At 42.9% G+C, this 25,209-nt stretch overlaps 1 protein-coding gene across 1 annotated transcript; it reads right to left on the bottom strand.

Moving 5' to 3' along the window:
* Positions 1–16,317: 16,317 nt before the first annotated feature.
* Positions 16,318–24,943, bottom strand: LOC130848933 (pregnancy-associated glycoprotein 2-like). The gene is made up of 10 exons (XM_057727369.1): positions 24,855–24,943; positions 23,606–23,756; positions 22,518–22,635; positions 22,296–22,414; positions 20,907–21,100; positions 19,867–19,983; positions 18,141–18,282; positions 17,949–18,054; positions 17,565–17,576; positions 16,318–16,436 (listed from the first exon to the last, which is right to left on the bottom strand). Exons 1-10 carry the CDS (start codon positions 24,905–24,907, stop codon positions 16,318–16,320), a joined length of 1,131 nt encoding a protein of 376 aa, XP_057583352.1. The 5' UTR covers positions 24,908–24,943.
* Between the last annotated feature and the right edge of the window lie 266 nt (positions 24,944–25,209).

Genomic DNA, 25,209 nt, shown 5'->3' with positions numbered 1-25,209 from the left:
TCCCCCCACGACTTCCCCCTTCCCTGGCTGTCTCCACAACAGTCCTTTGCTCACGCCCTGACTCTGTTTCCCTTTCCTCTGGTCATATAATCTTCTTTGACTTCTTTTGTGTTCTTGAATGCACCAGGCCCTTTTGGGCCTCAGGGCCTTGGCATGTGCTGATCGCCCTTCCTAGAAGACCCCCAGCCCCTTTTTCTAGTGAATTTCTCTTCATCTTCCAGGTACCATCCTAAATTTCACTTTATCAAGGAAGTATTCCCCTCAGACTAGTTCAGGCTCCTGTCTTGTCTCTCTCTGTAGACTCTTCCTCATTTGTCGCAAGTACCAAATCGGTAATTCATTATGTGTCTGACTCGTTTCATGTACATATGCCTCACTAGATGTAAGGGAAATTTGTATCCTTATTGCCTCCCTCAAAAAAACAGCATACAATGAGCGCACAATGTATCTTATTTGAGTGAATGAGTGAGTGAGTGAGGGAGTGGGTGCAAATGTTCAAAAATGCATGAGGAATAAGCTGAGACCTGTGTCTGGTGTGTGACCAAAAATGTGTCAACCCACATTGTTAAGATGGATGTTCCCTGGAGCAGCAGATGCTCAGAGTGTTGAGGAGGGAAAAACAGGCTTCCCTGGGAGAGGTTGTCTCCCAGCGCTGCCCCCTCACCTGGCTCAGACACTGAGACCCTGGCCAGGCTATGCCTGAGCTGGCCCAGGGGTCTTCAAAGGACATGTAAGCTTCTGTGTGAGGGTGTCACACAGAATCCCATCAGTTATTGCCCCTTGTTCTCAAGCCATTCCTGGCTCCCAGCTTCCTGATTCTCTCTGTCCCAGCCCCTGCCCCACTGTGTCCCCGGGATGGGGTATTTGTGTGGCAATGGGTAGGGGGAGTGTCTCTATTTATGTGTTGCTTTCAGGTCTCAAGAATGCAGCACACCTCTCTCAACTGCTGGTAAGCTTCTCTAAGGAGACCAGTTTTCCCAGTTTGTCCAGGACTTTCCCTGTTTTTATTTTATTTTGTTTTTTTGTTTTTGTTTTTGTTTTTGTTTTTGGGCACACTGGCTTAGTTGCTCCGCGGCATGTGGGATCTTCCTGGAGCTGGGATCGAACCCGTGACCTCTGCATTGGCAGGCGGATTCTTAACCACTGCGCCACCTAGGAAGCCCCCTCCCTGTTTTTAAACTAGCAATTTTGTGTTAAGAACTCCCTCATTCCCAGGTAGACCTTGGCAGTTCTTGATCTGTTCAGGCTGGTGAATTTCTCCCTGAGTGTAGTGTATTTTCACCACATATTAGGTCCTCTAACCATGCCATCTGCCTCACAGCACAGTGGGTTCGGCCTTCTATGGGCTGAACAGAGGTCTCAGGACTCTGTTCAGGACCCTGGTCAGGGCCCTGGGTAGGAGGCCTATGAGTGATATGTGTATCTGGGGGTTTGCTTGTGTGTGTGTCTGTTTGTGTATCTATGTGTGTGTTTGTGTCTCTTTTTGTGTCTTTGTGTATGGTTGGGTGTGTGTATGTGTTCCTGTGCAAGTTTTTATGTGTGCCAAAGTGTGTGTTCATATGTGTCTCTGTGTGTGTTTATATGTGTGTCTCTGTGGTTGAAGGCTATGTATCTGTGTGTGACTGTGTGTCTGATCACGCATTTGTGTGTGTTTCCACATGTCCATGTGTATGTGTGGGAGCAACACCTGGGGTGGCCCTCAGAGGGAGAGACTTACCCACTCATGTTCATTTGCCAGTAGTCAGGTCTGGACATTCGTATCCTCTTGAGATGTCCTTTGTGGTAGCTGTGGTCCACCCCACCAGACATCACCACGCTGCCATTCTCCTTCCCACTGAGGAGAGAAAGAAGGTGAAAGGATCCTTGTCAGAGAATAACACCACTTAGTGTCTGAAAGTTGTGCTTATCCACCCATTGGAGGCACAACTATGGTCTACATTTTACATATGTGAAAATTGAGGCATGGATGGAATCATTAGCCGACCAAGGTCAGTCACTGAATAATGACTGGCAGAGAAGAGGTTCAAAGCTTGGCAGCCTCACTGGGATCCTACCTTCCACCCTTCTGAAGAGGGCCTGATCCTCTCCAGCAACCAGAGTGCTCAGAGATACCCTCAATGACATCATGCAGGAAGGATCTGGCCTCCCCCTTCTGTAGCATATCATTTCTCAGAAAAGCCAAGACCTGAAGGCACTAAGGGCATGGGTTCAGACTCACTCAGAAGTGGTGTCACAGGCCAGTGACCTGTGCTATCCATGGGGCCCCATGCTCAGCAGGGTCCCATGCTTCTGCTATCCCTGTGTTGAAATTCCTAACATTTTTTGAAAAGGAGGTCCCACATTGCACTGGGGCCTCCCAATCGTGTAGCTGGTTGTGGGCTCCCAGTAAAATGTTAGTGAGGTAGTAAACATTCCTGCTCTCCTTCTCCATTTCATATCAAATCTATCAGCAAATCCTGTTGCCTTTTCCTCCAACTTGTATCCTGACACCTTCCATGCTATTCCTCTTCCTTCCACTTCCCTGGACCAAGTAACAGCCATTGAGCCCATGAACATTGCTGTGTTCCAATAAAACTGTATTTAGAGTGACCAGTGGGGGGCCAGATGTCACCCTGGGGCCATAGTTATGCTGAGCTGGAGAGATTTTCAGGAAACTTCTGGGTCAGTCTCCAAACTTTTGCAACTGAAGGCAACTTACAGCTGATTTTGATAGAGGGCCTAACCACTTGAGACTTACATGCTAAAGTAGAAGGCAAAAAAGGCTGAGAAATGATGCCTTGTGTCTTAAGGTTGTCCAAGAAAGGGGTGGTCCTTTTGAGGGCAAGCCTGGGGTAGCCCAGGCCCAGGACACCATGACATTTTGTTTCATGCAACTCAATCTATTTCTCACTCAGGACAAATGCCTGGCCCAGGTTGACAATGCTCCCAATCTTTGGGAGAGGAGAGGGTTAACACATTAAAGTTTGGGAAGTGAGGCTTGGACTGCGCTGGTGAGGTGATTCCATTGGCACCTCAGAGATGATCTGAAGCCTGGCTGTGCCCTGGGGTGACCTCAGATGGTTAGACCAAGATGGGACAAGAATATGGGTGATTGGTGTGTCCTTTGCAAACAATCAGGGCATTGGAAGATGGGTTACCCCAGATGACAGAGAGTGACAGGCGACCCTCAACCATTGATGATTTTGCAATCAGGAGACTGTAGGGGTGCCAGGCTGAGAGTAGCTCTGCAAAAGCATACCAGGTACATAAGTAATGTAGAGCCTCAGCTGGTCATTGACCAGATGCTCCACTTGATGCAGTTTCTCATAGACACTGGTGCAAACTTCTTGGTCTTAATCCAAAGAATTGGAACCCTTAGCAGTCCTAAGGAACACATAATGGGATTGTCAGGGAAGACAGGGACACACTTTCCTGGAGCCTCTTTTGTGCAATATCAATGACCAGTGTTTCTGCATTCCTTTCTGTTTGTGCCTGACTGTCTCACCACTTTAATGGGAAGAGATTATTGACTAAGTTAGGGACCACTTGTTATTTGAGGGACAAGGGAAACACCTTCATCACTGAATGGTTCTAACAAAAAGCAAAAAGGAACAGATAAAATCTGAAGCTGAAATAGAAGCCTTTGTAAATGCCCTGGAATGTGGAATATCAAGGTTCAGGGCTTGGCCAAAGATATCCAGCCAGTGATTATCAAGTATAAAGTGTTATGTAGTGTCTAAATACAACCTACAGGTTTCTTAAACCTAGGAAAGACCCTCGAAAATGTTTGCAAATGGATAACCAAAATAAGAGGCTACTGGTCTGATTAAACCTACCATAGCTGATATTTAGTGCCTGAGAGGAAATTTCGATGACTGCCATCTCCCCTAAGTAAAATGAAGAAAAATATAACTTTTTAATGTGCAAATGTGATGTCAGGCCTTCATTATATTTGAGGTAACCACCTAATTCTTTGAAAAAGAAAACAAAACTGTCCTTGATTTCCAAATGTAGTCTTTACAAGAGTGTGGCTCCAAAAGTAATCCAAAGCCCACCAATTTTTGACAACTCCCCAAACCTTCACTATTTATCTTAAGAGGCTTGTATGTATTAAAGAAGGAGAAACAAAATCAAACTGAGAGGAACTTATCTGTACCTTTGAGATACAAATGTCCTATTTGGTCATCTCAGGAAGACCTATGTCTGCCATCTTCTAAAATGCAAATTTAATGAAAGAGGGTAAAGTAATTTAGAACTTGGCTTGTCAAGGATAAAGAGAAATCCTAACTTTCTTGTCTGTAAACACTAGGAAAAAGGGTTTAGCCATCTAGATAGGTGACATTGATTTGTTCTGTCTGCCAGAAGCCCATTGTCTATCCAAACTCTTGTAACTGTTGGGTTTTCTGTTGTACCTGTCAACTTCAAAAAATGCACAGCCTGAGAGCTGTGACTTAAGTTTTATTCGGGGCAAAATGAGGACTGCAGCCCTGGACAACAGCAACCCAGATAGCTGTAAGAAAGTGTTCCAAATAGGCAGCGGAAACGTCAGTAGATATGTGATTTTGGTGAAGGGGGAGTACATGCCATTAAGCACATATTTTTGAGTAGAAGGTTTCTGCTAGTCATGAGAAGTTGTTCCCATGAAGGATTTTAGTGTTTTTCCACATATGAGGAGATACAAGAATTGGGCTCATAAAATCAGCCCCTGAAAATATCTAAGTATGTGAAGACCTGTTCTGCCAGGTTTCTACAGAGCACACAGTACCTCATTTCAGCTCTCCACCCTGAACTCCTTTCAGGATGATTTTGAAAACCAGCAGGTGCAGCAGCACAAGACAATCATTGTAAATGTTGACGGCAAGTCCAATGGTGAGTGCCAATTTTACATGACCTACCTCACTCAGGACTGAAATTTTGGAATGGGAACTATGAGGCCTTGGTGTGTGTTTGTGTTTGTGTGTTTATATGTACCTATGTGTTTATCGTAGATGTATGGTATGGCCAAAAATTAATCTGTAAAATAACTCTAATTGACTTAAAGGGAATTAATTGCTTACAGAAATACTCAGAAAAGAAAATTATCTGGACAGATGAATTTCAGGTTCATATCATTTGGAAGATATTGAGGAATAAACTGATATTTGGTATTGAAGGTGGCATGAGCTTGATCATTTGATTTATATAGACATGTCTTTAGAGTCATCCATGTTGAGTATAATCCTTCTGTTGTACCTAGGTTTACTAGAGGTCAAACAAAACTTTATATTGTTATATGTCTGTCAACAAGAAAAATAACAATGTGAAAAAAAACTTTTAAGGAAAGTAAGCTATATGTTTTCAGTAAAAGAATATTAGTGAAATGAGAAAAAAATACTGAAAAAGATTTCTGCAAGATCAAGATTTTCTAAAATTGGATTAAATTTAGTTGGGTAAGTGGATTATTTTGGGGGTGGGCTGGGTGAAGTTTAAATTTGTTTTCACTCTCCAATATTTTTTTTCAAATGCTGTGTTTAAGAACAGATAGTATGAATTTCTTTGCCTTTAAGCAATCTGTATTTGCTTTTGAGACCTTTTGTAACTTTGATTAGGAATAAGTATTCTCTCACAGTGACATATCATCTTATCTAACCAAGTGTTTTAAAACGTTTTCACAATTTTTCCAAATAGTAAATTTTAATTCAGTTTTTTTTGATTTCCAGCTAACTGTGGAGTATTTTAGAGGGCCCATGTAGTATCTTTATTTTTAAAAAAACTTTTATTTAGATATAATTGACATACAATAAACTACATATATTAAAACTGTATAATTAGATATTTTTTTCTTATTCGCAACTCATATATGGCAATCCCAATCTCCCAATTAATCCTACCTTGACCCCCATTCCGCTTTCCCCCTCAGTGTCCATATGTTTGTGCTACAACCCGTCTCTATTTCTGTCTTGCAAACCAGTTGATCTGTACCATTTTACTAGATTCCACATATGTGTGTTAATATACAATATTTTTTTCTCTTTCTGAATTACTTCATTCCTTATGAGTGTCTTTAAGTCCATCCATGTCTCTAAAATTGTTCCATTTTCATTCCTTCTTATGGCTGAGTAATATTCCCATGTATATATGGACCACATCTTCTTTATCTATACATCTATCAATGGACATTTAGATTGCTTCCCTGAGCTGGGTATTGTAAATACTGCTGTAAGAATATTGGAGTCCATGGGTCTGAGGAATTACGGTTTTCTCTGGGTATATGCTCAGGAGTGGGGTTGCTGGATCATAAGGAAATTATATCTTTAGTATTTTAAGGAAGCTCTGTATTGTTCCCCATAGATGCTGTATCAATTTACATTTCCACCAACAGAGCAAGAGGGTCCCCTTTTCTCCACACCTTCTCCAGCATTTATAGTTTGTAGATTTTCTGATGATGCCCATTCTAACTGGTGTGAGGTGATAATTCCCTGTAGTTTTGATTTGAACATCTCTAATAATTAGTGATGTTGTGCAGCTTTTCATGTGCCTCTTTACCATCTGTATGTCTTCTTTGGAAAAATGCCTCTTTAAGTCTTCTGTAGTTTTTGATTGGGTTGTTATTTGGATATTGAGCTGCATGGACTGTTTATATATTTTGGAAATTAATCCTTTGTCTGTTGATTCGTTTGCAAATATTTTCTCCCATTCCAAGGGTTGTCTTTTGGTCTTGCATATAGTTTCCTGTTCTAAAGTTTTTAAGTTTCATTAGGTCCCATTTGTTTATTTTTGTTTTTATTTCAATTACTCTATGAGGTGTGTCAAAAAAGTCTTGCTATGATTAATGTCAAAGAGTGTATTTCCTAGGTTTTCCTCCAGGAGTTTTATAGTGTCTGCCATTACATGTAGGTCTTTCATCATTTTTTTGATTATTTTTGTGATTGATGTTAGGAAGTGTTCTAATTTCCTTCTGTGACATGTAGCTGTCCAGTTTTCCCAGCACCACTTATTAGAGAGACTGTCTTTTCTCCATTGTATATCCTTGCCTCCTTTGCCATAGATTAGTTGAACATAGTTTATCTCTGGGCTTCCTAAACACAGTTTATCTCCTGTTCCATTGATCTGTAGTTCTGTTTTGTGTCAGTATCATATTGTCTTGATCAGTGTAGCTTTGTAGTACACTCTGAAGTCAGGGAGTCTGATTCCTCCAGCTGTTTTTTGTTTGTTTGTTTGTTTGTTTGTTTGTTTTTTCATCAGGATTGCTTTGGCTCTCCAGGGCCTTTTGTGTCTCCATAAAAATTTTAAGATTTTATGTTCTAGTTCTGTAAGAAGTGCCATTGGTAATTTGATAGGGATTGAATTGAATCTGTAGGTTACTTTGGGTAGTTTAGTCATTTTTACAATGTTGATTCTTCCAATCCAAGAACAAAATATATCTCTCCATCTGTTTGTGTTGACTGTGATCTCTTTCATCTGTGTTATAGTTTTCTGAGTTCAGGTCCTTTACCTCCATAACTAGGTTTATTCCTAGGAATTTTATTCTTTTCTTGCAATGGTGAGTGGCATTGTTTCCTTAATTTCTCTCTCTCATCTTTTGTTGTTAGTGTATAGGAATGCAAATGATCTGTCTGTTAATTGTGTATCCCACAACTTGACCAAATTCATTGATTAGCTCATATAGTCTTCTGTTGGCATTTTAGGATTTTCTATGTCCAGTATCATGTCATCTACAAACAGTAAGTTTTACAACTTTTCCAATTTGGATTCTTTTTTTTTTTTTTCTTCTCTGATTGCTGAGGCAAAGAATACCAAAACTATGCCAAATAGCAGTGGCAAGAGTGGACATCCTTGGCTTCTTCCTGATCTTAGAGGGAATGCTTTCAGTTTTTCACCATTGAGAATGATGTTTGCTGTGGGTTTGTTGTATATGGCCTTTATTATGTTGAAGTGGGTTCCCTCTATGCCCACTTTTTGGGGAGATTTTAATCATACATCGGTGTTGAATTTTATCAAAAGCTTTTTCTGCATCTATTGAGATGATCACATGGTTTTCAATCTTCAATTTGTTAATATTGTGTATCACATTGATTGATTTGTGTATATTGAAGAATCCTTGCCTCCCTGGAATACATTCCAGTTGATCATGGTGTATGATCTTTGTAATGTGTTGTTGGATTCTGTTTGCTAGTATGTTTTTTGAGAATTTTTGCATCTAAATTCATAAGTGATATTGGTCTTTAATTTTCTTTTTTTGTAGTATCTTTGTCTGGTTTTGCTATCAGGGTGATGCTGGCCTCCTAGAATGAGTTTTGGAGTGTTCCTCCCTCTGAAAATTTTTGGAAGTGTTTGAGAAGGATTGGTGTTAGCTCTTCTCTAAATGTTTGATAGAATTCACGTGTGAAGCCATCTGGTTGTGGACTTTTGTTTGTTGGAAGACTTTTAATCACAGTTTCAATTTCATTACTTGTGATTGGTCTGTTCATATTTTCTATTTATTCCTAATTTAGTCATGGAAGTTTATACCTTTCTAAGAATTTGTCCATGTCTTCCAGGTTGCCCATTTTATGGGCTTATAGTTCTTGTTGTATTCTCTTATGATACTTTTTATTTCTGTGGTGTCTGTTGTAATTTCTCCTGTTTCATTTTTAAATTTATTGTTTTGAACCCTCTCCCTTTTTTTCTTGATGACTCTGAAAAAAGATTTATCAATTTGTTTCTCTTCTCAAAGAAACAGCTTTTAGTTTTATTGATCTTTGCTATTGTTTTCTTTCTTTCTATTTCATATATTTCTGCTCTGATATTTTTGGGGTTTTTTTCCTTCTACTAAATTGAGGTTTTGGTTCTTCTTCTTTCTCTAGTTTCTTTAGGTCTAAGTTTATATTGTTTATTTGAATTTTTTTTGTTGTTGTTTTTTGAGGTGTGAGTCTATTGCTATAAACTTCCCTCTTAGAACTGCTTTTGCAGCATCCCATGGGTTTTGAATTGTGTTTTCATTGTCATTTGTCTCCAGGTATTTTTGGACTTCCTCTTCAGTGTCTTCAGTGATCTCTTGAGTATTTGGTAACGTATTGTTTGCCTTCACATGTTTGTGTCTTTACACTCTTTCTTTTCCTGTACTTGATTTCTAATCCCATAGCCTTGATTTTAGAAAAGATGCTTGATACAATTTCAATTTTCTTAACTTTATCAAGGCTTGATTTTTGACCAAAGATATTATCTATCCTGGAGAATATTCCATGTCCACTTGAGAAGAAGTATAATATGCTGTTTTCTGGTAGAATATCATATAAACATCAATTAAATCTATCCCATCTACTTTGTCACTTAAATATTGTGTTTCGTTATTAATTATCTGGCAGGATGATCTGTCCAATGTTATAAGTGGTGTGTTAAAGTCCCCCAAAGTTTTTCTGTTACTGTTGATTTCTTCTATTTATACATGTTTGCCTTTGCCTTGTGTACTCAGGTGCTCTTAAATGGGGTGCATATATATTTATAACTGTTCTATCCTCTTTTTGGTTTGATACCTTCATCATTATGTCATGTCCTTTCTTGTCTCATGCAACATTCTTTATTTGAAAGTCTATTTTATCTAATATGAGTATTGCTACTCCAGCTTTCTTTTGATTTCCATTTGCATGGAATATCCTTTTCCATCTTTTCACTTTCAGTGTGTATGTGTCCTTAGGTCTGAAATGGGTCTCTTGAAGATAGTATATATATGGGTCCTGTTTTTGTATCCATTCAGTGAGTCTGTGTTTGTTAGTTTGTGAATTTAGTGCATTTACATTCAAGGTAATTATTAACATATATATTCCCACTGCAATTTTCTTAATTGTTTTTGGTTTGTTTTTGTAGGTCCTTTGTTCTCTTGTGTTACCCATTTAGAGAAATTCCTTTAGCATTTGTTGTAGAGCTGGTTTGGTGGTGCTGAATTCTCTTAACTATTGCTTGTCTGTAAAGCTTTTGATGTCTCCATTGAATCTGAATGAGATCTTTGCTGTGTGGAGTATTCTTGGTTGAAAGTATTTCCCTTTTATCAATTTAAATATATTGTGCCACTCCCTTCTGGCTTGCAGAGTTTCTGCTGAGAAATCAGCAGTTAACCTTAACCTTATGGGAGTTCCCTTGTATGCTATTTGTTGTCTTTCTCTTGTTGCTTTTAATAATTTTTCTTTGTTTTTATTTTTTCTCAATTTGACTACTATGTGTCTTGGTGTGTTTCTCCTTGGGTTACTCCTGTTGGGGATTCTTTGTGCTTCCTGGCCTTGGCTGCCTATTTCCTTTCCCAGGTTAGGGAACTTTTTGAATATAATGTCTAGAAATATTTTCTCGGGTCCTTTCTCTCTCTCTCTTCTTCTGTGACCCATATAATGTGAATGTTGTTGCATTCCATGTGGTTCAAGAAGTCTCTTAGGATTTGTTAATTTCTTTTCCTTCTTTTTTCTTTATTCTCTACTGCATCAGTGATTTCCAGCATCCTGTCTTCCAGGTCACTTATCCTTTCTTCTGCCTCAGTTATTCTGCTATTAGTTCCTTCTAGTGTATTTTTCATTTCAGTTACTCTATTGTTTATCTCTGCCTGATGGGACCTGAGAAAAGCTGGTTATAGTGAGGACATTGGCAGCTCCTGTAACTGTATAGCAGAGATTCAGGGGGCTTATGACCTTGAAAGCTGCTGTCCTCTCCATCTGCCTTACAGCAGAGGCTGGGCATGCCATGGATGGGGAATTAGCACTTATCATCTCTGGGCCAGTCCTTGGGAAGAATAGATTTAAAAAGTTGTGGATCGTGGTCAAAAAGTGATTTCAGAACTTCCAACTTGGGTCTGAGGCAGGAGGGGCAGACAGTACAGGCAGAGCAGTGTGAAGGGCTGAAAAGCATCCCAGGGAAAATGATAAAGAGACTTGCAGTTCTTGAGAACTTAGGAGGCTTCAGTGGCAGTTGGTGTTATTTTGTCTTTATTCTGCTATTAGTTCCTTCTAGTGTATTTTTCATTTCAGTTATTCTATTGTTTATCTCTGTTTGTTTGTTCTTTAATTCTTCTAATTATTTGTTAAGATTTTCTTGCATCTTTTTGATCTTGGCATCCAGTCTTTTTTCAAAGTCTAAGATCATTTTCACTATTAATATTGTGAATTCTTTTTCAGGAAGGGTGCCTACCTCCACTTCATTTAGTTGTTTTTCTGGGGGGTTATCCTCTTCCATCATTTCTTACAAAGTCCTCTGCCATTTCATTTTCTCCGTCTTTCTGTGGCTGTGGTTTTCATACTGCAGGCTGCAGGAATATACTTCTCCTTGATATTGCTCTCTGCCTTCTTGCACATGATGCTATCTAACAGGCTTGTGCACAATTCCTGATGTGAGCAACTGGTGGTAGATTGGGCTGGGTGTTGCTTTGGTGGGCAGAGCAGAGTAAAACTTTTATCCACTTGTTTGCCAATGGGTGGGGTTGAGTTCCCACCATGTTGGTCATTTTCCTGAGGCAGCACATCACTGGAGATTACAGGCTCTTTGGTGGAGCTAATGGCAGACACCAGGAGCACTCATGCCAATGAAGTCTTCCCAGAACACCCAACACCAGCATCCTCATGCTTGCAGAGAGCCACAACTGCCCACACCTCTGCAGGTGACCTTCCAACAAAAGCAGGTAGGTCTGGTTAATTCTCCTACAGAGTCAGTGCTCCTTTCCCTTGAATGTTGGTGTGCACACTACTTTTTGTGTGACCTCCAAAAGTGGAGTCTCTATTTATCCCAATCATGTGGATGTCCTGTAATCAAATCCTGCTGGCCTTCAATGTCTGATTTCTGGGGATTCCCACTCCTGTTGCCAAATCCACAGGTTGGGAACCCTCACTCCAGTGGGTGGACATCTCTGGTATAACTGTTCTCAACTTTGTGAGTCAACCAACCAGTGGTTATGGTATTTGATTTTATCACAATAGTGCCCCTTCCACTGTCATGCTGTGGCTTCCCTTTTGCCCTTGGATGTGGGGTGTATTTCTTGGTAAGTTCCACTGTCTTCCTGTTGATAATTGTTCAGCAGTTACTTGTGATTTCAGTGCTCTTGCAAGAGGGAGTGAGCAAATGTCTTTTGACTCCACCATCTTGAACAAGAAATGAGCCCCATGATGTATGTTAAAGAGAAATATTTAACTAGGATTGTTTGGTATATTAAGTGAAATACAATTATTCATAATTCTGGTTATTATAACCATGTTTATTGTTTACATGAATGAGAATTTTAACCATTCCTTTTAAGTCTTCTACCTTTTACAAATTTTTTTGTACTCTGAAGCTGTTACAAAAAGTGCTTCATCATTAAGGAGTTTCATAGAAAAACTATGGAAACAACTACAGCACTTCCACACCAACGAGATGGCTATGTGAGGATTCCAGCCTATACTGACTTAAAGCAAGGAAATCTCCTGCCCCAGTGGCTTGTAGATACGGCATTCAGTGATTTTTTTCCACTGACAAACATGGTGCCCCACCCCACTTAGACTTGAGGTTGTTATTGGAGGTGGATCATTGCCCTTCTGCTTCCCAGAGGAATATGTGAGTAAACTCTCTTACAGAGGAATGAAACAGTAGGGAAAAGGACAGGGCACAAGCTTTGAAAGAATGACAAAGCCTCAGGATGACATAAACTGAGTAGAATCAAATGGGTCCAAGATGATGGACAACTCAAATTCCACTAGCCCTTGAGCCTCATAATACAACTGTAAGGATCAAAAAGTGGGCAGTGGCCCAATTCCAGGAAATCTTCTCCCCTTCTGGAAATAGCTGAAATACACTTCCCAATTATTAGCCTATGAAATTACTCACCCCTATCAAAACTGCCAAATACATAAACTTGTACATTTCTCACCTTTTGAGATGGCTCACAGTCTGTCTGTGGAGTGTGTTTCTCTCTAAATAAATTCACTTTTTACTTATTAGTGTGTCTCTCACTGAATTCTTTCTGCAATGAGACATCAAGAACTTGAGCTTCCTTAAGTCCTGAAACAAGGTGTGTGATCTCAGTTGGAAGACTTTGGGTTTTGGCTGGGTTCCAGGCTTGGCAGAATGGGTTCAAGTCCCTATCAGTGTTTTGACTCAGTTTGAGTCCCAGTTGCCTGGGTTTGATCCCCATTCTGAGTTTTGGCTAGGATTGAGCTCAAACCATGTGAGTTCATATCTCAGTCAGGGTTTTGATGGAGTTTGAGTCCTGGCCACCAATGTTCAAATCCCATTCTGAGGTGCAAGCATTCAATTTTAGCATCACATCAAATCAACTGAAACAAATTAAATATACAAACAGCCATGACTGGGACGTCCCTGGTGGCACAGTGGAGAAGGCTCTGCCCTCTCAATGCAGGAGTCTCTGTTCAATGTCTGATGAGGGAATTAGATCCTACATACCACAACTAATAGTTCACATGCCACAACTAAAGATCCTGCATGATGCATCAGAATATCACACGTGCTACAAAGTGACTGCACAACCAGATAAACGAATAATTTTTTAAATGTCCTAGTGATATTCTATTGTATGTGTCTACTACATTTTCTTTATCCATGTAACTGTTAATGGATCTATATTGTTTCTACATCTTGGCAGTTGTGCATGGTGTTGCAATATACATGGCAGGAAAAATCACATTTGAGATTAGGATTTCAATTTCTTGGAATAATACCCAGAATTTGGATTGCTGGATCAAATAAGGATTATCTTTTTGACATTTCTGAGGAATGTCCATTATGTTCTCCAGTGGCTACACCATTTTACATCCCCACCAACAGTGTACAGGGCTCCACATCCTCATCAACACTTGTTATATTTTGTTTTTTGATAATGACCATGCTAATGGATATGAGATGGTATCTTATAGTCATTTGATTTGCATTTTCTTGATGATAAGTGAAAAAAGAACTATTCTTCTCCCAAATTTACAGAATAGGAAATCACTGTCCAAAAATGAAATTGTGAAGGTCATATGACTTGTAGGCATCAGAGGTGGGATGTGAACCCAGGCAGAAAAGCTCTAGGATGTACTTGCCTGGTGAGTATGCTGCACTGTCTCCCATGTGCTTAGCAAACCTGGGATCATGCAATAAAAAAGTATTTTGCTCTTTTCTCACAATGTCTTATTGGAATGATTTCTCATCACACTAAATATTCTCTTAAAACACAATTTTATGGTACTTGATTGCATAACAGCCTATCTGTGCTGTGGTCACTTTATGTTGGTTGGGTCCTGGGATGTCCCAGATTTCCCTTTTGTAAGAGATTGTGAGGACTATGTCCTTGGTCATGGAGGTTATTGGGTGCTTCTGATCATCACTTTAGCATATACTTTAGAAGAAAAATAGCTGGGACAAGACCATACACAGTTTAAAAACAAATCAACTCCAAAAAAAGATTGTGCCAATTTATACTCTTACTAGAAGTGTTTAAGTTCTATAATTTTCTACCTGATTTTTCTGCATTTCTTCCCTTCAGTGGTTATATATCTCTGTGGTCTGTAGTGGGTAAAGAATAAAAGTAGAAAGTGGGGCAAGATTGTGGCTTTCAAGATCAGAGATTGGGACTTCACTGGTGGTCCATTGTTTAATACTCTGTGCTTTAAATACAGGCGACATGCATTTGATGCCTATCAGGGAACTAAAATCCCCCATGATATGTTGTGGAGCAAAAAAATAAAAATTAACATATGAATATCAGAAGTTATCCTCATATTGGTAGCACAGATTACAAATATATAGCCTGAATAACATTGGGCTCCTTAACAGACACAGCTCTAACCTTAGGCCTTAGGCTCATCTAGGGAAGCACAGCCTGACTTCTTCTGGTTGATATTATGGCAGTAAGCCTTGCTGATACCAAATATCTCCCAACATGGATGCAGCACTGTGTTCTAGTGGAAACATCTAACCATTCATCCATTCATTTTTTTCAACATGTATTTATTGAGGGCATGCTATGTGCCTGTGACCATTATGGGGCCAGAAGTTTAGAGGAGACTTCCTTCAACTGTACAGCAGGGGTCATAAAATGCATGGCTCCTGGATAAACAGGGAAATGGCATGTGCAATTAACCTGAGCTATTATTATTATTATTATTATTATTATTATTATTATTATTGGTGGTGGTTTCTCATAACAAACAGATATTGCTTATATTTCCATGAAGGCCATTTCGAAAATGAGTTTGACACACTGTTCCATTAAATCTCCATTAAGCCCAGACCATGATATTTATTATTCAAAATAAAAACAAATACCAGTTCTGCTCTCACGTTTTCCCCCTTTATGAGCTCTGCAACCAGTCCTCTTTCATTCCCATCAAGCCAATTATTATCCAGTGCCATCCAAAGGGAGCAACACACATCACTCTGGAGGTGGGGGCTGGCTAGGTTTCCACACGGGCCATCACTTGGCAACAGGGGCTAGAAAGAACACCTACTGTGTGGGTGGCAGAAAGCTGTTTATTGTGGTGAGGGGACCAAGGGGAACAACCTCAACTTGAAGAGCCTCACCCAGAAACTTGCTCAAGCAGAAGAGCACTGACAGAGCTCCTCTGAGGTGGGAAGAATAGAATCTATTTTTATTACCCTTTCCTACCCCTCTAAATGAGGAGGTTGCAGAGTTTATAGAGTTGTTGCCAACTCTTCCATTGTCTCGAACACTGCCCTGCCACTTCCTTTGGGTCTGCCTCTCCACTGCTCCAGTCACATGTTTTTGAAGAAACCGTCAATCATGTGGGATAAGGCAATGTGACCAAGTAAAGCCACTCATAGTACCTCATGTGTCTGCCAGGATGGATGATCCAGGCCTAGACACATGATCTGAGGTGCACCAATCAGAGCCCTCCCTGGTACCCTGATGTTTTCTGACCTTCTTTCCTTATGGATTAGATGCCTTGAGATATATGTGTAGAAAGCTGAGGGAAGAAAGCTGTCAGGCTAAGAGAATCAATAATGATAGAAGGAAAAGTGTTAGGGAGAGAAAGAGTGAGTGGATGGCTTCTGATTTATTGGGTCCAGTCCCTGAGATGTGTTCATCTGCTCTGGTTCCTGTGTCCTGGGACCCCACTATCCTTCCAGTAAGTTCCCTCTTTCCTTGAAACCAGTTGGAGTTGGGCTCCTCTCACTTGTGGTTCAAATGAAGTTCTAGATCCTGCCGGATTATGAAACATCTCCCCAACACAAAGAGAGGTACCATTTGTTTTTGCACCACTGGGAATGGAAATGTTACTCTTTACTGAGAATAGGGCTTTGCAGAGCACCAAACACAGTCTACCACCATCCCTGCGGGGGAGTGCCCTAATGTGTGAGTGAGTGTGTGCTTGGAGTGGGCCTGATTGATTCCTGAAGCAGCCCCAGGATTTACACTGCGGGAGCCAGGCCAACCCTGTTGTTTTCCCGATCATAAACCGAGAAATAGAGCCTCAAGAAGACGGCACCCAGGACCCAGGTCTCTGACCGCTTCCAATTCTCAGTGCCCACTCGAAGCCAGCTGACACAGTTGCGTTGAGGACCCTGAGGGAGACAGAAAGACAACCCAGTCAGCCTCATCCCTTACCTACCACCCCCTGCAGCATTCAGAGCCGGTGGCTTCTCATTTTTATTTTCCCCGTTTAGTAAATACCAAATTAATGTCTCAGTAACTGTGGAAGTGGAGTGTCCTTCCAAAAACAAGAAGAGCCAGAATATGTGGTTTCCCTGAGGTAGGGGGGTGGAGAGGGTAGGTTTGGAGTTTGGGATTAGCAGATGCATACTACTATATAGAGACTGAGTAAACAACAAGGTCCTACTGTATAACACAGAATTCAATATCCTGTGACAAACCGTAATGGGAAATAATAAGAAAAAGTGTATGTTTATATATTCATACACACATATATGCACTACTGTCACTTTGCTGTATAGCAGATATTAACACAACATTGTAAATCAAGTATATTTAAACACAATCAAAAAAGAAGTACAACAATGGCTCATAATTCCCCTGTTATTTCCTTCTGACCCTTGATCTCTCTTTTCTCTGCCAAGAATGCTTTTCTTCACTCTCTTCCCCACAACCTGTTCTGAAGGCTGTGCTCAGTCCTTCTAGGAAGACTTCCTGGACCCATGCACAGCCTCCCTGGCCACTCCAGACTGAGCTGGGTAACTTATCATGGGGCTCCCCTTGTCTGTAGCCCTCATCAACCCCTAATTTTGTTCTGGACCCACATGGCACAGCCCCCAGAAGTGCTATTTTCATGGAGTCCAGTGTAGATTTATCTCAACACAAGTAGGCCTGCTCGTGCCTCCATGTGGCTGAGGTTTTATATTACTGAACTTGCCTGTCTTCCTTAAAGCCTTCTTTGAGCCCCTCAGCCTCCTCTAAATTCCTATAGGGTGCTGACCTTAAGCCTCAATCTTGTTCCTTAACTGTGCAGTCACTGTACACCCCGTACTCAGGTGAGTATCCAACCTCCCCACAGAGGGGTCAGGTAGCCAAGCTCACAGAGGGGGAGCTGAGGCTTAGCAAGCAGAAGTTGTAGCTGAGGACTAGGACAACCAGGTAATTTATCATCCCACCAGGACTCTTTGGAGATGGGAAGGGAGAATGTTACTGATGATGGTGCAACAACACACGGAGACTGTCCTCAGACAATGCCACTGGTCACTTGGCCTATTTCAGGGATTGCTAGAGCTGACTTTCCCTGTTCACTTCATTTTAGGGCCTTGATGGAACTGAAGCTCTTTGAGGGCAGAGGCCCTCAGTGTTCCCCTGTCCTTGTGCCTCACACCATGCTGGCATGGGGTGGTGTCTCCATTTATTCCAGGATGATGGATGTCCCAGACTGCCCTCTACTAACAAGCGGTTGGGTTTAGGGGAGATGCTGGCCCAACCACTTGGGCTCCGCAGCATCTGCATTGGTGTGGCTTGGCCTGAAGAGGGCACCCTCCTCCCATCGAAGCCCAAGGGTTCCTGCAAGTCCCAGATTTGAGAACCAGCCTCCCGGGTTGGCCACTCACCTTCCACATGTAGGCTTCAGAGGGCATTAGGTAGTCATTCCCATTGATGGTGAAGATGATACTAGGCAGGTTCCTGACTTTTCTACATGGAACCTGATACTGTTAGATAAACAGGAGAGAATTTGGCTCAGATGATCCCTGGTGTGTGGAGAGCCCCAGGGTGACCCTGTGGAACATCCCTTCACCTCTTCACCGAAAGGTCTGGCTTGGATGAGCTTGTGGATGGCGGTGACCAGTCTAGTTGGGCCAGCCAAAAACGAAGTCCCAGTATCCAGAATGGCCTGGCATCCATGGTGACAACCAACAATCACCCCCTTCATGGTGATGCTGAAGGACAATGGCACAGAGTTGGGAACAGGATCCCTTGGAAGTGTCCCTCATGACTGCCCCCCCTCCCTGACGGTCTCCAGAACAGCCCTTCAGCTCATGCCCTGACTCTGTTTCCCTTTGCTCTGGTCACCCAACTTTCTTTGACTTCCTTTGTGTTCTTGAATGCACCAGGCTCTTTTGTGACTCAGGGCCTTGGCATGTGCTGGTTTCCCTTCCTGGAAGACCCCCATTCCCTTTGTGTAGATAATTTCTCCTCCTCTTCCAGTTTCTAGCTTAAATGTCCCTTTATCAGGGAAATCTCCACTCCAACTAGATCAGGCTCCTGTCTTGGTCACTCACTCTGAAGATACTTCTTCATTTGTAGCAAATACCAAGCTGGCAAATCATTATGTGTGTGACTCGTTTCATTACGTTTCCCACACTAGATGTAAGGGCAAGTTGTATCCTCAGTGCCTCCCTCAAATGCCCAGCACACAGTGAATCACAATGTTGTCTTTGCTGATTGAATACATGAATGAATGAATGAATAAGCCAGTGAGTGAGATGATGCATGAGAAAAAACCAGAGACCTGTGTTTTGGGTCTGACCAGCATGGGTCAGCCCATACAGTGAAGATGAGGTTCTCTTGGGCACCAGATGCTCAGAGTGGTGGGGAGGGAGACGCACGTTGCCCTGGGAGAAGTTGTTTCCCAGCATGGCCCCTTACCCGGCTCAGATATTGAGGCCCCTTCCCCAGGCGATGCCCGAGGCAGCTCAGTGGGCCTCCAAAGGACCTGTAAGCTTCTGTCTGAGGGTATCACACAGAATCCCACCAGTTATTGCCCCTTGTTCTCAGGCCACTCCTGGGTCCCAGCTTGCTGATTCTCTGTCACAGCCTCTGCCCCTCTGTGTTCCTGGGTTGTGGAGGTAGATGGCAATGGGTAGGGGAGTGGCTCTTGGTAGCAGTGCTTTCAGTGATCAACAATGCAGCCATCACCTCTCCACTGCTGCTAAGCTTCTCCCTAAGCAGACTAGTTTTCCCAGTTTGTCTAGGAATTCCACTGCTTTTAAAAGTTTTGTGTACTAAGAACTTCTTTGGTCCTGGGTAGCCCTGGACAGTTGGTCATCCTATCTCAATCCTTATCAAGCTAGTGAAATTACCCCTGATCTTCTTTTCCCTGTATTTTAGGGTCACCAAATCCTGCCATCTGCCTCACAGCCCAGTGGGTGCAGCCCTCCCCAGACTGCACACAGCTCTCAGGACTCTGTTCAGGACCCTCATCAGGGCCCTGGGCAGGAGGTCTGGGGTGATTATGAGCCCATGAGTGATGTGTCTGTCTGTGTGTTTATGTGTTTGGAAGTGTGTCTGAGTGTGCCTGTGTGTGTTTGTGTGTGTGTCTGTGTTCTTGTGCATGTTTCCATGTGTCCCAATATGTGTGTTTATGTGGGTCTCTCTGTGTGTTTATATGTGTGTCTTTGTTGGTGAAGGGTATGTGTCTGTGTGTGACTGTGTGTCTGATCATGCATTTGTGTGTGTCTGCATGTTTCCTTGTGAACAAGTGGGAACATCACCTGGGGTGACACTCAGAGGGAGAAGCTTACCTGGTCATGGTTACCTGCCAGTATTGGTTTCGGGACACTGGTATCCAATTGAGCTCTCCGCTGTGGTAGCTGTGGTCCACCCCACCAAACATCACCACACTGCCATGCTCTTTCTTGCTGAGGAAAGAAGGAAGAGGGAGGGATCCTCGTCAGAGAATAACAGCACTCACTGTCTGAGTGCTGTGCTTATCTACTCATCATAGGCACTATTATGGTCCCCATTTTACAGATGTGGAAAATGAAGCATGGAGGGATTGATTACCTGACTAAGGTCGGTCACATACTAACAAGTAGCACATAAGAGGTTCAAAGATGGGCAGCCTGGCTGGGCTCCGAACACCCACGCTCTGAAGAGGGTCTGCTCCCCTCCAGCAATCAAAGTGCTCAGAGATACTCTCAAAGGACATCTAATGGGAGGGGTCTTCATTCCCCTTTGTGTAGCCTGTCATTGTTCAGAAAAGTTGAGGCCTGAAGACACTCAGTGCATGGATTCAGGCTCACTCAGGTTTGGCTTCATGGGCCTGTGACTACTGCCATCCCTTGGGCTCCACGCTGACCAGGGCCCCGCAACTGTGCTCTCCCTGTCTTGAAATTTCTAATACTTTTGGAACAGGAGGTCCCACATTTTCATTTTGCACTGGCTCCTGCCAGTTGTGAAGCTGGTCCTGGGCTGCTGGTAAAATGTTAGTGAGGAAGCAAACATCCACGTCATCCCTCTCCCTGTGTTCATATCAAGTCAATCAGGAAATCCTGCTGCCTTTTCCTCCAGCCTGTAGCCTGACACCTTCCATTGCTCTCCCTCTTCCATCAACTCCCCCTGGACCAAGCAGCTGTCCTTGAGCCCATGAGCATGGTTGTGCTCCAATAAAACTTAACTTAGAGAAACCCATAGTGGGACCAGAAGTGGCCCTGGGCCTAAAGTTATGGTGGGCTAAACAATCTCTGAGGACAATTCTGGATCAGGAGGTCTATAATTTTTTATGCATCTGAAATCATTTTACACCTGATTTAGAGAGAGGGCCTGTCCAGCTCAGACCTACGTGCTCAAGTAGAAGGCAAAGATAGGCTGAGAAATAACTCCTCGTGTCTTCAGGTTGTCGAAAACAGGAGTGATCCATTCGGAAGTGAGGCTGGGGTAGCCCAGGCCTAGGACGCCATCATAGATTGCATGATCCAACCCACTCTGGTTCACACTTAGCCCAAATTTCTGGTCCAAGGCGACAAGGTTCATGATCTGTAGGAGAGGAGAGTGTTCCACATAAAAATATGGGAAGTGGGGCTGGGACTGGGCTGGGGTGCAGATGCCATTAGCACCTGAGAGAAGATCTGAGGCCTAGCTGTGCCCTGGGTGCACTTAAGATGTTTAGACCAAGCTGGGACAGGAAATTGGAGTCCATTTGTGCAGGGCTATGAATTGTAACCAAAACCTGATCTTCTGCACACACCATCTGAAGGGAGTCAAAATGGCCTCATCTCTTCTACACACGTGGGGAAATGTAGACTCAGGACAGGACCAAATGATTCGCACTTGAGGATAAAATGAGTGGAGGGCAGGGTAGTCTTCTCTTTGGCATCACTATGATCAGATGACAGAATGGACCAACTTCATTGTAATGTCTTGTGGATTCTGCATCTGCCCAGGAAGACAAAGCCCTGTACACAATGTCAGTGCCAGGGTTCTTATGAAAATTCTGCCTGGGAAAATGCTTTTGGGGTTGTGTGTGTGTTAGAGAGAGAGAGAATACTCAGGCACGTTGGGGAGGCAGGCCTTAGATATTATTGGACTCTCAAAAGTCCCCTACAGTGAAAACCCATATATCCAGCTCTTCCCACATCTGTGGCCCCTGCTTTCCCTGCCCACATGCCTGAAGCCTTCGGCTAAATCCAGGTGTAAAACATCAGTTTTATACTCTCCCCAAATACCTCACATCTGCATAAATACTGACTGGCCAGCCCAGCTCCACTGCTTACTAAATGCCTGACATTTCCAAGGCCCTGGCTCTCTGCACCTCAATTCCCTCCTCTGTATAATGGAGCTAATCATAGTACTTGCTGTGTGGGGTTGTTGCAGGATTAAACATGTTATTACCATGAAAGTGCTCAGCACAGTCTGAGAATAGAAAAGTGGGTGCTTTTTTCCCTCTCTCCCTGTTCCAAGCAAAATGAACCTTGAGCTATTCCTGGGGAAAGGAGCTGCAAATCCACACTCCAAACCACCCTCTGGCTTAGTCATTTGGGAGTCTGTGTGTCACCAGGTGTGCTGTATTCTCAGAGACATGCCCTGTGAGCAGGGCAGCCTGCCACTAGGGGACGTTGGGAAAGACAGGCACTCTCTGTTGGTCTTGCATCTGTTTTGTAACCAGCAGTTTTACCCAGGTCCAGCCCTGACTCAGCTTCTGGTTTCCAGAAGCTGCACCAGCCCTCGTTACCCGAACGGTGTCATAGGCAAGAATTCCTTCAATGTTCCAAGGGCCGTATTTAAAGTTGAAAGCCTGATTTGAGAGCCGGAAGGTGGTGGACAACAGAGGGTTGAAGAGATTGTATGTACCTGCAGACACAAGTGATGAGTGTCCCACAGGTGTCAAGGAAGGAATAATGGGTGGGAGGGGAGTACAAGATGGGCGGTGGTGGGGGGTGGGGCAGGTACTCACGGCAGGAGAGACTGGAGCAGTTGAAGGAGGGCACCCACGTGAAAGATGAGCTGGTGTCAAAGACGACCCTGAACTCCTGAGGGGGTGTTCCAATGCTGATGTTGCCAACATAGCACACCTACAGGGAGCAGCGATTAATGGTTAGGGCAGGCTAGGCTGCACTGGTCCCCCTAGACTCCCGTAGTGCTGCCTTCCTCGAGTTGTTCCATGTCTCCTGAAATCACTTTCAAACTGCCACACCTCACAGCCTCTGCTGAGAGTGGTGCCTTCATTTAATTTGTTTTCTTTTTTTTTCTTTTTTTGTCCATTTGCAATCTCAGTTCACTGACCAGGGATTGAACCCAGGTCAGTGTAGCATCAGCACAGAGTCTTAACCACAGGACCTCCAGGGAAGTCCTGGGAACTTCAACTCACAAGCTCTCCAGTCTCCAATTCAGAGTCCAGCCTGAGTGTTTTCTTTTCCAGGTGGCGCTCCTAGGTCACCCAAGGACACTTCCTCTACACTCAGACCGTTTGCTATCAACAATATGCAGTTGGCCCTTTTATTTGCTATATATTTACTCTTTGCCTGTCACTCAGGCTGGCCTATGCACTCTTGAAGGAGAGAAGGGACATTTTTTAAAATCCATAACAGTAACAGAGAGTCAAGTTTTTATGGTGTCACAGGCTATAGGCATCAGCAACTTTTTTCTGGTGTCCTTGGGCCTGTGGAGGTTGATCTTCCTCTGCATGTGGTTTCAAACTTGATGTGCAGTTGGCTTTATCTTTTGATCGGACACGGCTCACCTTTCATATGTAAGTCTGTGGCTCACGTAGTTCAGAAAGAACAAGCTTCCTCAGACTAATGACATATCTTTGGCATGAAATGTGTGTTCCTGCTCCCTGGTCATTGTTGGTCCCAGTCAACACAGACAAAGAGCTGAGAATGAGAGTGCCTTCTCCTCTTTGAATGGGGTCCCTGTTCCCCTGTGTTTCTGATTCCCACAGCAGCCCCACCGCAATATCCAACCTGGCACCTCCAGGTGAACCCTGTGCTAGGCCAGAGCACCAGGGCGAGCTGTGGAGTGCCAGCCCCCCAATACACTTACATCCTCATAGTTCCACAGAGGTTGAAGAGAAATATTCGGGTCATCAGTGGCATTCTGGGATGGGTCATCAGTGTTCTCCTCCAGGAAATTTGTCAGCAGATTTTCTTCTCTGAGGGTTTCTCGCATGGTCCTGGTCTTCGTTAGAGGGATTCTTTGATGGAACATTGGGAAAAGGAATCAAAGAAGGGGCAGCAATCAGCTGTCCATGTTATGGTATGACTGTCTTACCTTACACTGTAATGACGATGTGTGTTATCCTAGAAGTTTTTTCAGTGTCACATTATTATCAGGACACCATGCAAAGACACAGGCAAAGAGCTCCGTTTGAATACTGCTTCTGTTGTGTAATCTTGGGTAAATTGTATGACCATTTGAAGTCTCAGTGTCCTCATCAGTAAAAAGGTGGAATATAATAACCCCTTCCACCATGTAGAATGTTGCGGGTGTTAAGTAAGATGATGGATATGAGGTACCTGATACGTAGGAGGTCTCAACAATGACAGCCAATACCATCGCTATGGCCATTTCACTGTATCTTTTTCAAAGAAGCTCTGGGAAGTATGTAGAAGGTGGATCATTATCTTCGTTTTACTGGCAGGAATTTGAAATGCAGGGAGTTTGTGACTTAGCTGTGGTCACACTGCTTGTTAGAGGTAAAACAGCCTAAAAGTAGACTTCCTAATGTTTCTCCAGGATTCAAGCAGAAGAGAGGGGTGAGAGAGGAAGCCAGATGGGGAATAAATTAGGGAAATTAAAAGGTTAGAGGAGCAAGAAGACTCAAAATAGAAAACAAAAAAACAAACAAAGAAACAAAAACTGAGAGAGCTCTGCATGCACAGAGACATCGAATATGATGGAAGACATAAAAGAGAGAGATAAACAGATGAAGACACAGACATATTCACACTGAAATTGAGAAAGCATAGAGAAGATGCAGAAGCAAATACAGGAGAAACGCTGTTCCATGGGACCTCACTTAGAGTTGCAGAGGTTGTGCACTGACCCATTCCGAGGAGTGCCATTTTCACATAGGTTATGATGTGACTGGCAGCCCCAGTGTTTTGTAACCCTGCAGGCTGACATCAAGACACCTGTTTCCATGGGAAGTTACTAATCAATAATGGTGAGCTGAACTTTCAGCCTGTCCGGGAATGATTTTATTTCCTCCTAACCCTGATGGGTGGAAAAAGAAGAGGACAAGAAAAACCCCAGAAACAGAGATGATGCCGCTTTCAGTCCCGGTACTTACATGACTAGGCCCTCTGAGAGGGCCAGCAGCCCCAGGATCCCAAGCCACTTCATGCTTCTAACCTGGAACCAAGTACTCAAGAAGGAGCGAGTTTGGAGCATTCGGAGGTGGCCAAGAGCTCCTAGTTTTACATGCTCTGAATGGCCGTAATTGTCCCCTTTAGCCAAAAAAGGATCAGATAAGAAATATGAACCTCTTGATAAAATTTTTACCTCGATTAATATCTGTGGGGAGGGGACGTTGAACATTCTCTAAATACTGAGATTTCTACTGTAATGTCTTCCTGGGGGCTTGGCTACAAAACCAAAACAGAACCCCACAGGCTAACTAAAAGCAAGGAGACTCTTGCTAACTT

The sequence above is a fragment of the Hippopotamus amphibius genome, chromosome 3, assembly GCF_030028045.1.
Source record: "Hippopotamus amphibius kiboko isolate mHipAmp2 chromosome 3, mHipAmp2.hap2, whole genome shotgun sequence".
NCBI lineage: Eukaryota > Metazoa > Chordata > Mammalia > Artiodactyla > Hippopotamidae > Hippopotamus > Hippopotamus amphibius.
This window is presented reverse-complemented; position numbering and strand designations above follow the sequence as displayed.

What these genes read in the sequence shown, in the direction of transcription:
- LOC130848933 (XM_057727369.1), bottom strand. Translation starts at nt 24,907, where the DNA reads ATGAAGTGGCTTGGGATCCTGGGGCTGCTGGCCCTCTCAGAGGGCCTA. An exon ending in CTCTCAGAGGGCCTAGTCAT is followed by an intron (nt 23,757 to 24,854) that starts GTAAGTACCGGG and finishes GTTCCATCAAAG; the next exon opens with AATCCCTCTAACGAAGACCA. An exon ending in CTCTGTGGAACTATGAGGAT is followed by an intron (nt 22,636 to 23,605) that starts GTAAGTGTATTG and finishes TGCTCCCTGTAG; the next exon opens with GTGTGCTATGTTGGCAACAT.